Here is a 14,101-nt window from a genome sequence, read left to right on the forward strand (position 1 = left end):
TAAGACATCCCTTACAGAATTCATGTTTTAGTCAACTGCATAGCTGGCTGGGATAGGGGAGGAACACAAGAGTTGCTGTGGGGCTGGGAGAGCAGAAGGACCTCATGCTGCTGAAGAGAACATTAGAAACTCCAAGGATTAAGAAAGAGTCTGTGTGCTGTTGCTGACTGTAAGTTGGAAAGGGTTACTTGAGAAGCATGTACGCAGCCTCCGGAGAGAGGCCCCCAGAAATCAGCCACAAGCAAAGAGTCCTACAGACGAAAGACACAAAATTGTGCCTATAACCTTACTTGTTCAGGAAGTAGATTTTTCTACAAGTCTTCAGGATTAGCACTGTCTTGATTTCAGTGCCACAGTGCCCAAAACAGGGAACACAGACATGAGCTGTCAGACAGATGACTCATCCGACTATGAGGTCATTAGGAGCTATTGCTTCAGGGTGCTGTGTGATGATTTGTTATGCAGAAATGAACATGAAATGAAGCATTTCAACTAGTGAAGTCAAAACTCCGCTTTAATCTGGAGACTTTAGTATCCAGGGTAAGGATAAACTAAAACCACTTCAGTGAACTCTGAAGTCACCAGTGGTATGGTACTATCAACTAACTATAGTGGCATTAAGGACAAAGTATCTGCCATTAAAAACTCAGTTCTGGTTTGGAGCCTACCGGAAATGACAGGAATCAGTGTATTGCTATTGTTTTGTTTTGTTTCATTTTTGTTTTTTGTTCTTTCCTTTAAAAGGGGGAAAGGAACGAAAATAGAAAATGTGGCTGCTGGGAAGGAAACCCATTTGCTGCAATGAGTAGAAAGGAGCAGGTTACAGATGTCATTAGGAAGGACTGAAAATAAATCTGAATAATTTGTTTGCTTCAAAAATCAATTATAATAGATTCAGCTGACTGGCAAGATCCCCAAAAGCTTCCAGTAGGCAGCTGACCTTTTGTCCCCAGACCATGAATGGCTTGCTGATGTTCTTTTGGAGAACATCACCATAAGCAAACAGACCTCCCCCAAGTTAAATATTTCACAATTTCCTAAGGAAAAATTCTCACAGTGCCCAGGCCAAATTGAAAAACCAGTCTGATGTGTGTCTCTCTCTCTCTCTCTCTCTCTCTCTCTCTCTCTCTCTCTGTGTGTGTGTGTGTGTGTGTGTGTGTGTGTGTGTGTGTGTGTGTGTTTGATATAGATATAGTCCAAATGTATAGAATCTCTGAATACATTTGGCATCGGATCAATTCTTATTCTAAAGGTAATTTTTATCAATATTTGATCCCCTCCAAAAGCTTTGTCTAGAAAAAAAATAAGTCACAGGGGCTGAAGAGATGGCTCAGTGGTTAAGAGCACTGACTGCTCTAACAGAGGTCCTGAGTTCAATTCCCAGCAACCACATGGTGGCTCACATAATGAGATCTGATGCCCTCTTGTGGTGTGTCTGTACTCACATAAAATAAATAAATAAATCTTTTTTTAAAAAATGAGTCACAAAGCTAAGCACTTTCCATTTTAAGAAATGAGTAATAAAGCACTTGTGCAGTGGATGCATTTTGACTAGTGGACACCTGCTACAGTCTATGGGATGGAGTGTGGGTGCTGAAGAGTCACATTCAGGAAAATGAATGCCTAAGGTGTTTCAATAAAGCCCTAAGGATGTGAGCACTGAGTTAAAAGCTGGAAGTGTGGAAAATGTGGGTCAACAGTCAATGGTGGATTACAATCTTTGCTAATGTGTTCAAACAAGTCTCCTAGAAATGGTGCCAAACCCTGGACACGATTTTTCCTGAGATTTAGCCAAATGTGCTTGAGCCTAGTCCAAGGTTCTTTTGGCTAGAAAGGAGACATTGGGTACAGCTGGCTGTGACTGAAGTTGTCCCTTATGGGCTCCTCTGAATACTCTAGACATCCTGTATCTCAGGGGTCTTCAGTGCCGCACATCCTAGATCCTGTTAATGCACATATTTATTAAGATTTCTCTGGTCCACACTAATTCTGTGGGTTTGGGGCAGAGTTCACGCCTCTGTTTTTTTCTTTATTTATGGATTTTTCTGAAGTCCCCAAGCCATCTCATTCATTCCTCCTGCCTTTCCTTAACGCAAGGAGTGTATAAGGTAACACCAGCAGGACACACCAGGGCAAGTGTTTTGGGCAGGATTTTGCCATTCCACAACTGACATATTTTTTAACTGCTTTATTCTTTTGTGGCTTTTGGTGTATCTATGACACTGGAATGAGCGTGAAGAAGCCACAGCCACCATCTCCAGCATTTTTCAGTATGAAGCTTTGCCTTCTTTGAGAGTTCTTGTGTTTTTAAGACCATCAGGGATGTTTGAAGTCAGCATGGTTGTCTCAGAGTCCATCACCCTAGAAGTCCTTCCTCTATCTGGAGGAATGCGGCTCTGTTTCCTTGTTCCCTCTGCCCAAATTCAGCCACCAGAAACACTGACAAGGAGCAGTGCTTCCTGAGCACATTTTCCAAGTCTCATCTGTACAGCCATAAAATGGAGAGATCTGGCACCACCACGGTACCAACTGAAAAGAAAACTTTCCACTCTCCTGTCTCATAGCAACCCCACTTCCTCTGCACTGGCTGCTCATCACCTTCAATCTTACAGGTTCTCACAAGTCCAGAGTGAGTGCCTGCACCAGAATACACTAGCCTGTGTGTTAAAAAAAAATGCAGATGACTGTGTTTCACACCCCTCTGTCCCCAGTAAGAATCAACAAACTGAAGGCAGGAATGAGTGTATCTCTATATCTCATAGTGCCTTAGTAGCTAACTCTTCAGGTAATATTTAGACAACATGACACCAGTGTCCTAGACTTTTGACAATCATGTCTTCAACTCTTGTGACAATTCCAGAGCCCCTAACTAGCCCCCTTTTTGTCTTGGAACATGAAAAGAAAAATATATCTGACCCTTGCTGGTTATTTCAACCCAGAAAACATGATCAACTTTACTTTTCAATCAGGGTACCCTACTCGGTGATGATTAACTGGAACATGGTAAAGTATTGAAAACTGTAACAGCACGGACATACACAGATACAAATGTAAGACCTTGGTTTCGGAGAAACTCGCCAAGACCAGGATTTAGTTGAGCCCTTATGAATGGATTCATGGCACTGTTCAGTAACAGATCACACTGAAAACTGACTTTGTAAGTTCAGTTTGGGTGCAACTATCAGATATATGCCCCTCTTTCTTTTCTTTTTCTTCCTTCCTGATTCTATTTATTATGTTGGTATATTTAAGAGAATTTTCAGTTCTCTTATTAACTGGCATGAATTGGAATATAAGCATTCCCTATTCTATGGTAGGGAAGGGTTAAAAATACAAATGGTAATTGAAATGCAAAGGTGAATCTTAATCCCAGGTATATTACACAAATCAATTCTCGGAGTCCTATGAAAATGATAGATTGGGGCTGGAGAGAAAGATCCGGGTTAATGTACGAGTTGTGCAAGCATGAAGGCCTGAGTTCTGATACCCAGCACTCAGATAAAACAGGGCACAGCTGAGTACACTGGAGAAAGAGACACCCTGGCAGATGGGGTTGGGGAGCTCACTGGTCAGCTGAAGTCACTGATTGTAGTGAGAGACTTTGTCTCAAAAATTAACGTGGGAAGTGATCTAGGAAGATCCTAACATAGACCTCTAGGCTCTACATCCACAGGTTATGCACTCATGTGCATGTGTGCTTGCATGTGTGCTCTCGCACTCGAGTGCGCGCGGGCACGCGCGCGCGCGCGCACACACACACACACACACACACACACACACACCCTAAATGATTTATAACACAGAATTTAGTTCCACTCAGTTTTCTTTAATTTTTTGCACCATGGTGTTAGATTGTCTTCACATGTGGTTCTCTACCATATGCCTGATATAAAATACCTCATACAATTAAAATAATAAAGCCATTCATCAACTTCCTCCTTTGCTTTCTGGAGGAGTCTACTATAGGCAAAGACTGAATGTGATGTGATTATTGATCCTACGTTCTTATGCTATCTCCAGAAATGATGGCTTTGGATGAAAGTGTCTTTTCCTTTTCAGGGAACAGTTCAATTTCTATCTTCAAAATGGTCCAGATCGTATTGGAAGAAAATATAAGAAGGCCCTTTATTCTGAGTACACAGATGGTACCTTTACGAAGACTATAGACCAACCAGCCTGGATGGGGTTTTTGGGCCCTATCATCAAAGCTGAATTTGGTGATAAACTTTATGTTCACGTAAAGAACCTTGCCTCTAGACCCTACACGTTTCATGCACATGGGGTAACTTACTCCAAGGAGTACGAGGGTGAGTTCAGTGTGTATTGTAGTTGGAGTCTTAGTAGGAAAACCTTTTGACTTCTAGACCTGATACCTTTAGCTAGAACCTATAACCACACCCTTGATCACCAATCTGTTTTATAATGGGATTGGAACTCATCACGACAGTGCTGCGTGTCTTCCGGTTTTATGACTTGGAGTAGTAAACATGCCACCCATGACTAAATGGACTACAAGCTGGTAGTGAGAGCCACTGCTGGCCCGTACTTAGTTCCTCGTCTAGTAGAGGAAGAAGATGAGACGGTGAGGAGCGACAACGCAGAAGTGGCATGAAGTCAGAGGGAAGAGAAGGATTCAGGTGGAAGCTGTCTTATCTTTGCAGTTCTTCCACTGAGCATACTATAGCTGGTGTCACCATCTATTCTGACCTCTCATAAACTCCGACCCAGCTAAGGTAGCCCAAATGATCTCATTCATCAGCCACACGGGTTGAGGACCTGTGTGCAGTCCCTGGAACTCACATGGTGAAAGAAAAGAACTGACTCCCCCAAGTTCTCAGCTTACCTCCACATGTGCACCATAACACACATACATACACACACACACACACACACACACACACACACACACACACAGGCACATGCACACATGCACATATGCACAGGAACACATGTAAAATAAATCTTAATTTTTAAAGGAATTTTTAGGAAGTGAATATTAGATGTTGTGTGTCTTTTTCACATGGACTTTTGTCTTCTATCCCAGATAGAACACCAAAAAAAAAAAAAAAAAGATTAGACTAAAGAAATTATTCTATCTAGGTTTGGCCACAGGATCATGGCAACACACAGGCAGCATCCTAGGGAGGACAGGGCTGCCCTGGAACACCCAAAGCACCTCCTGAGTCATCATTCTCTGGGCCCAGTCTTGTGGGTCTATTGTAAATAACCACAGCTGCTCTGATTGCAAAACCGCAATGGCCACATCATAACGAAAGGACAGAGCTCCGCACTGCATCGTTTCTCTTCTGTTTCTCTGGACCAAATGGTTCCTCTAATCGTGTAACAAGGGGCCACGTGCTTTGTCCCTTTTACGGCACATGCTATACTGGAGAGCTGGCGCTAATTTTCAAAAGACCGCAGTAGATTTGCAATTTTGTTAAAAGAAAAAAAAAAAGATTCCTGTCTTTTAATGACACATGCTCAGATATTTAGTCACTAAATATGTCTGAAATTTGCTTTAAAAAGTATATCATCTAGCTGGAGATAAAGGCGAGTGGGTTATGGAGGTAAACAAGAATGGCTTTCAGTTTCACCATTGTTAAAAGTGGGGCTGACAGGTTCACTGGAAATCCACCAATACTTAGAGGAAGGCAAAAGCTTAAAAATTCCTAAAGTTAAGTGTAAATTGTTTGAGTTCAGTAATCACAGCACACACACAGATCTGATATTATATAGGACATTCCAAAATGTATCAGATGGTTACTCTGGTTAATTTTTTTACACCGTGAACCGAAGGTAAAAGCTTTCCCTTAAACGGTGAAGGCCACGATCCTCTTGAGATATCTGTTGGATACGACTCAATTGATTGCCAACTTAACAACAACCATTTCTGTGAGGCTTACAGGCTCCCTAGACATTAGCTTCTCATTTCTTTTTTTTTTTTTTTTTAATGAGTCCAAATAGGACATTACTAAATGTCCAAAGGTCACCCACTAGATGTTGAGGACTGACTATCCCTTCACCTGTGTTCAAACTTACTGTTCCTAACTCCACTGCATGATGATTTCCAGGGGCCATCTACCCTGACAACACCACTGATTCTCAGAAAGCCGACGACAAAGTGTTGCCCGGACAACAGTACTTGTATGTGCTGAACGCCAATGAGCAAAGTCCTGGCGAGGGAGACAGCAACTGTGTCACCAGGATTTACCACTCCCATGTGGATGCTCCAAAAGACATTGCATCAGGACTCATAGGACCTTTAATACTCTGTAAAAAAGGTATATCTCCTCACTGCTCACAGTATAGTTTGTTTCTTTTCTCTTTCAATTGTTTTCCTTAAAGATAGGGGAGTTACAGGGGAGGCCTTGAGGACATGAAAAATGGGACAAGCATTTTAGAAGGAAAATGACTGTGAAGCTAGGATACTTGAAACCAGTGTTGTGAAGGATAGGGTTTGCGGGGTGTCACTCCGCAATGTTGTGATATAGAGAAACATGACTTTACTATTTGTGACTACCTCAGGGGCACTCCGTGGCAATGTCTGGAGTTATATATATTGTATTAGTAAGTGCAACAGTACCTTTATTCCTTGCCTCACGGAGATAGTGTAACTCAAGGGTGTAATGTTTATTGTGTCTGTAGTTACCTGCAACACCTTCATGTGTTGGCTTGTGGCTATATGTATGTACATTTGGATGCATTTGAATTGTAACCTTCTCGGTAGCCAAAATGCATTTAATGTTTATGTCAGTGTTATATAGATATGCAGTGCATAGCATGTGAGCTTTGCTGAGTGTTCCTACGAAGTGGAGTAGATATCACACACCTGTGTATTAAGAACATGAATACTAAACTTTTAGAAGAAGCTCAAATATCCTAAAAATAAAAGTTGAATCCCATGCTAAAGTTTCAGATCTACTAAATAACAAATTTCTACTTCAGGTTCCCTATATAAGGAAAAAGAGAAAAACATCGACCAAGAATTTGTAGTAATGTTCTCTGTGGTGGATGAAAATCTCAGCTGGTATCTGGAAGATAACATCAAAACCTTCTGCTCTGAACCAGAGAAAGTTGATAAAGACAATGAGGACTTCCAGGAAAGCAACAGGATGTACTGTAAGATTACAAAAGACATGTTTCATTTCGTTTTAATAACTGTTAAGGTTATTCCCTCACATGAATACTTCTAGCCTGAGGCCCTGATATCAAAAGCATATTGGAAATGCAATTTCATATATGTCTTAGAATTTATAGTTAGGTTGCTATGACGAAACACCATGGTCAAAGGCAAGTTTGAGGAGTCAGGGTTTATTTGGCCTACACTTTCATATTATATTCTATTATTGAAGGAGTCAGGGCAGGAACTGGAGGCAGGAGCCACAGAAGAGCGCATTGACTGGCTTACCTCTCATGGCTTGCTCAGTCTTGTTTTCTTATAGAGCCTAGGACCACCAGCCAAGGGTGGCACCACCCACAACAGGCTGGGTCCTCCTCCATAAATCACTAAGAAAATGTCTTACAGCTGGATCTTATGAAGGCATTTTCTCAGTTGAGGCTCCCTCCTCTCAGATGACTTTAGCTTGTGCCAACTGTCTCCTAAAAATGTCTTTTCCTTAATTCCTAGGGATAAAAATAATGAGATTGGGTTATCTATCCCTGAGAACTTACGTGGAAAATTAAGCACCTTAATAATAATTAGATCCCAAAGCATACATGTTAATTTCCTTTAGCTTCTCTAAAATGATCTTCATTTAAAAACAGTGAAGACAATAACTGTGCTTCCAACTTAGAAGATGAGGTTATTTAAAAATTTCTATCTAAAAGTTTTTGTTTGGTTTTCATTGACATGAGTATCTCTTTTTCTACATATTTTCACCTTTGCCTCTGTTATCCTGCTAACAAAAACAGACATTAAAAATACACCCAAATTTCTAGTCTGCATGGATATGGTTTGTCACCTCTGGCACATCTGGTACATTAATGTTTCTCCCCCACGAAATTTCCTAGAATTGCCCAACTGAACAGTGACCCTCAGTTTCTTCCAAAGGTCTCAGGCCATCATACTTCTGAGCTTTCAGGGCTTCCTGTTCTGGTCATTTCCGCCCCTTCCTGAATTCCTTTTCTTTCTTCAAATCTCTTTGAATTTTGTCTTTCAATCTTAGAAATATTTTCACTTGTGTTTGTTGTTGTTGTTGTTACAAAAGAAATTCATACAAGTGAAAAGATTTTAAGCAAAAGAAAAAAAATTTTTGCCCTTTACCTACAAGCACGGTTAATAACTGATTATTAAATAACATTTAGTACTTTATCTTTAAATGAGTACTTTCTATATGTATATGGATGCATCTACATTTATATACACACATATATAAAACCAATGTGCATAGTTTATAAACATCAGAGATCATATAAGCTTTATTTCTAATATCGCATCTGATATTCATCTTTGGTATAGCATTGACAATCACCCTTAGCCTGAGTTAAGTCCAAAAATGAAAAAATATGTGATTGATTAGCAATGTCTGGCATGGATAAGGGGGAGAGGGTAATTACTGTTGTGGTAGACATTTTCTTTACTAAACTGATTTTGTATTGTGTAAAGGTAACTATCACTAGCCCAAGCACTAAATGTCTATGGGCAAAAACTCTTAATTTTGACTTTCAGCTATAAATGGATACACGTTTGGAAGCCTCCCAGGGCTCTCGATGTGTGCAGAAGACAGAGTGAAGTGGTACCTTTTTGGAATGGGTAATGAAGTTGATGTGCATTCAGCTTTCTTTCATGGTCAAGCCCTGACCAGCCAGAACTATCGTACTGATATAATCAACCTGTTCCCTGCCACCCTAATTGATGCTTACATGGTGGCCCAGAATCCTGGAGTCTGGATGCTCAGTTGCCAGAACCTAAACCATCTGAAAGGTAAGATTTCTTCACCTTCAGTTAGCTGTCATTTTTTTTTTTTAAAGCTGTGTCTTAATCTATTAGTAGAAGGTAGAAGAGAAACAGAACCAATAAGCTAATCAAGTAATCTGAACATTGAATTAGAATTATCTCCAGGTTTACATCATAATGAGTAAGAGCAGGTAAGCCTGAAATGTTTATAAAGTAATGAAAGGTAGAAAATATATTATTTTGTAGAATATAGTAATGGGTTCTGCCATGAAATATAGCATCAATGTTAGAATAAAGTACCATAAAAACAGACCTATATGTTATGCTGGACAGTAGCTTGTTTTTTGACTTGTGCCAAGTCAAACCAACTGTTTTATTCATCTGTAATTGGTCTGTTCTTTTCCTTAGCTTGTAAATACCATTTCTCTCTGTGATGCAAGGTATAAAAACACTTAAAACCTATATGTGAAATTACTTCCCAGAGGAAATTAGACTTTGACAAATTTACCCCTTGAAAGGTAATTCCCTCAAAGACTAATGTTTTAAAACAGCCAAGTCCCCTCAAAATAAAAGGCTGATTCAGTTCATGGGTGTGTGACAAATGAAGGTTTACACTCCCAAGAACAATCCAACATTTTTTTGAATATGCACATGCACCTTAATGTCATACATACATAAAAACATACGTCTGTTTTAAAAATAACTTTCCACCAGTAGTCTGTAAACGAAGTTTGTCATGCTCTGTGGTGTTACCTGTGTGGATTGATTCAATGTCTACGTGCCACCTCATTAGCACATTAGCAATTGTCACTCTTCACCAGAGCCTTCCCTGGGCTTCTTTCAGCTGGTCTGCAGGCCTTTTTCCAGGTTCGTGACTGTAACAAGATCTCACCAGAGGATAATATCCAAGATAGACATGTGAGACATTATTACATTGCTGCCGAGGAGATCATCTGGAACTATGCACCTTCTGGGACGGACATCTTCACTGGAGACAACTTAACTGCTCTGGAAAGGTAGTACCCCACAAAGACCATTTCCTTTATGACTAAGGATGTTAAGTATTTATATAGGGCTTACCGGCCATACATAGATTTTCTTCAGAAAAATGTCCACTTATGTTCTTTGTCTAGTTCTGACATGGGTTGTTTCTGATGGTATTTATTAGTTAGGAGTTCTCTATATAGCTTGAATATTATTTCCTCATCAGAGTATTTTTCCCGTTGTGTAGTCCTCCCCTCTCTGCATGGTATCCTCTGATGCTTAGTTAGGGTTTTTCTGCTGTGAATAGACACCATGACCAAGGCAAGTCTTTTATAGTCAACATTTAATGGGGCTGGCTTACAGGCTGAGATGCTCAGTCCATTATCATCAGGGTGAGAACATGGCAGCATCCAGGCAGGCATGGTGCAGGCAGAGCAGAGAGTTCAACCTCTTATATCTGAAGGCTGCTAGCCGAATAGTGGCTTCCAGGCTACTAGGATTAGGATCTTAAAGCCCACACCAACAGTGAAACACCTTCTCCAACAGGGACACACCTTTTAATAGTGCTACTCCGCAGGCTAAGCGTATACAAACCATCAAAGATGTGCACAAGTGACTCTTTGGATATGTCGAGCTGGTTTTTATAAGATAATTCATTCTTTTTCAGTCTTCCTCTTCTATCTGTCACTTTCCACAAAGAAGAGAAGGTGCTATCTTAAAAGTCAGCAGGCATCATGGAGCTGACTCCGTGGGTAAAGGTGCTTGCTGCCAACGATGAACTGGGTTCCATCCCATAGGGTGGAAGGAAACAACTTACTTTTGAAAGTTGTCCTCTGACCTTTACATATACACCATGGCATACATTGCTACACATACAGAAAATAGGTGTCAACAATACAATTCCCTTGATCTATATGTCTGCTCATGTCCCCGTGCTTCTTCACAGAATCCTTGTCTGTGATCCATCTTCAAATTTTCCTTTTTAAACCTTTGTCGTTTAAAGTTTATTCTGTGTTGCCCAATGTTGGAGTGTTAGGCCTGGCTGTGCCCAGGTCTGTGACTGCGAAAGCACAGACAGAAGGCCCAGGCTACACTGACAGCCACACAGGACAACTCCCAAAGCTGCGTCTCGGACCTACAAGACTCTTACAAATTTTAGACTTACATTTTTGTTTTGCTTAGTGACACCTTTACTTGGTTGAGGCCTGTCCACCTCAGTGTGCCCAACCTGTATTCACTGTGTCCTGTGAAAAGCAGTGTCCTCTGCACTCAGTGAACAGTGTCATACTCACCCACGTGCCAGGCTCCAGACCGTACACACTGTCCTGACTCCCATTCCTTCACCAATGCTGCCTTCACCCTCATCAGTTTCTCTGAAAACTGTTTCCTCCATCCTCTTCACCAATACGACCAGACTCCTCACTGTCTTCCACAGAAATTATCCTTCATATAGTCTTTATTTCTTAATGTGTTCTCTATGCAGCGATTGGGGGGATTCCTGTAAAATACACACACAGAAGTCTTAAATCCTTATTGCCATGGAACAGAGTGCCGAAATCCTGACCAGGTCCCCTAGCCCACTCTATCCCTCCATGCCTCACTCCTAACTCCTCTGTCCTATACTCTCTGCTTCTGCTGTGGTTTCTGGGCCCATCTTCTTCAACTGTGGGCCGCCATAGGGACGGAGCAAATGAACGTGGGTGGCACAAACATTTTGTCAACAGTGAATGGTTTCTGAATACCCAACAACCAAAAATTAAAAACCTACATATCATGGATCCAAGGTGATTTCGACAGTGGTTTCCTCTGTGCTTCCCCACATCTTCTCAGCAGCCTTGGGCCTGCATGCGGAACATGCACATTTTGTCTCTGCAGCCTTGGGCCTGCATGGGGAACATGCACACTTTGTCTCTGCAGCCTTGGGCCTGCATGTGGAACATGCACACTTTGCCTCTGCAGCCCACTGTGTCACCTCAGCCTACTGAACCCATCAGCTCAGATCCAAGGCTACTGTGTGTTATGAATTACAAAGATTTCTGCTCTTATACACAAAATCTCATTGTTTCACCACTGCATGCAAGTACAGTGTTTTGGCATATCTTTTGTTACAGTGTTTGATTTTAAAAACTGCTGTTCGAGTTGCTGACTTGAGTCACACACACACACACACACACACACACAAACTCAACCATTTTTACATGAGTTTTTGTTTGGGATTAAAGCAGAATTTCCAGTGGTTTTCAAAGACCCTGAACATCCTTGTTTGTCCCATTTGTACTGTATACTTGCCATACTAATGATTATAAACCAAAATATTAATCTGTTCTGAAAAATGTTGAAGATGCTGTGTTCTGCAGCATTAGATATACAGCCAAACAGTTAATTCTTTCGGTAAAGATAAATACACATCTATCTCATTTTAAATAAATGGCAAAATTATATGTATTTCAAAATTTGTCTTAAATTTATGGTTTATTGTACTCTCCTAACAATATCTGATTTGTATACCTATTTTATCTATCTCTGTACCTAGGGTTCTGTAAATTTTTCTCAGGCAAAAGAGAGCTTAGCGTGGGAAGGTTCATGGAGTGTTTCTGTGGAGCACAACATACTCATAACATCCTTATTCTTAGACCTCCCAGACTGTTACATTTTTGTAATCTTCTGGTAGGTTCTCTCCATCATCCACGCATTGCTCTGATAACTCTCCTTTACCTCAGAGTCTTAGGAAATCATGTTAATGGTTTCTGTAGAGTGGCCGCCCCTGCTTTTTTCAGGAGAAATGCTCTGTAACTCGACTTCTTCAGCCCGTACAACCAGAGCTAGGGTCTCCTCTGATAGGTGTGTGGTCCGTCTGCACGAGGAGTTCGGCTCACCCTGCACAGTTTCACCAACACAGTACAGACGTCCTGGCAAAAAGCTGGTGCCGACCCATTTGTCAAACAGAAGAACAGATGAATAGGGTGACTCTGTAAGATCGTATCCGTTTCTAAGATTGAATGTCTTCGTTTGTAACTGGGGAGAAAACTAGCAACTGCACTATCACCTGACTTAGCAAATAAATGCAGGCGCTAAGCTGATGCTTATGCCGACAAAAAGCAGCTGCTATTCCATGGGGTGAAGGGTCTACTGTAGAACAGGGGTGATGTAATCGTAATGAAATGTTCTCACTTCACTTTAAAATGTAACTTCCTCCTTGATTTTCTATCCTTCACCAAACCGCGAGTGGTCTGGGTCTGTGTGCCTCCTTAGGAAATCAGTGTGGACGGTAAACCATGGCTGCCATGCAGTGCTAAGCACTAGCCTGACTCTTCAGTTAGGATCTTAAGTAATTAGCCACCTCTGTACTAACTCCGCACCAGAATCAACCCCCCTTTTTCCTTTTGGCAGTGATTCGAGGGTATTCTTTGAGCAGGGTGCCACAAGAATTGGTGGCTCCTACAAAAAACTGGTTTATCGTGAGTATACAGATGGTTCCTTCACACAACGAAAACAAAGAGGCCCTGATGAGGAACATCTTGGAATTCTGGGTGAGTTCAAGCAGAACACACATGATTAAAACACTTCCTTCTTTGGCTATCCCAACCTCAGGAAGAACAAGAGTCAGGACCTGCAGCATGAGTCTTAGAAGCTGGGGAGATCAGATCGGCACCACCTGACGCAGCAGCTCATTCCTGTCCCCAAAATTATCAGCCATCCATTTTCACTATTCATGATGGCTGCAAATGTGTGCTTATCTCTTCAGAGAGATACGGGAAACAGTTTGAGATGGTTTAAGTAACTGACTTATAAAGGTGTACTTTCTCAGAAACCAAATGTGGGCTTACTAATGACCCAGACTGGATCTGTCCCAGAGGCTCCTCCCAGTTCCGAGTTCTCTCCTAACTGGTAATCATGGTCTAGACTTAAGAGTCGGTCTTTTCCTTTATCTGCTAGCTGGGTACTTTAATGTATCTTAAATTTCTTCGCCTGCTCTTTTCTATAAAATTGAAAAGGAAAAGGTTATTTCCCTGTGAAACTATAGTATGGGTTAGATGTTAGACATGAACACTTAGAAGAAAGGATAAAATGCCCTCAATAAGTGTCTTTTTGGACATTGCATCAAGCATTTGTGTACCATATATCTGTATCTTTACTCCACAATTGGTAACACCAACATTAGAGTTTCACATTCTAAAAGTTATCTGTCACACCCAACTTAAACGTACCATAACTGAGGTC

General features: G+C 41.1%; 1 protein-coding gene across 3 annotated transcripts in view; it reads left to right on the forward strand.

Moving 5' to 3' along the window:
* Nucleotides 1-14,101, forward strand: part of CP (ceruloplasmin) — a 45,205-nt gene that overhangs the window by 3,249 nt on the left and 27,855 nt on the right. For all 3 annotated transcript variants that reach the window (XM_080929403.1, XM_080929404.1, XM_080929405.1), the window contains exons 2-7: nt 4,060-4,307; nt 6,072-6,281; nt 6,946-7,119; nt 8,669-8,923; nt 9,741-9,912; nt 13,271-13,410. In XM_080929403.1, the coding sequence (XP_080785529.1) occupies nt 4,060-4,307; nt 6,072-6,281; nt 6,946-7,119; nt 8,669-8,923; nt 9,741-9,912; nt 13,271-13,410 (1,199 nt within the window). The remainder of the gene's footprint in view (nt 1-4,059; nt 4,308-6,071; nt 6,282-6,945; nt 7,120-8,668; nt 8,924-9,740; nt 9,913-13,270; nt 13,411-14,101) is intronic.

This window comes from Micromys minutus (genome assembly GCF_963924665.1).
Source record: "Micromys minutus genome assembly, chromosome: 15".
NCBI classification, from domain to species: domain Eukaryota; kingdom Metazoa; phylum Chordata; class Mammalia; order Rodentia; family Muridae; genus Micromys; species Micromys minutus.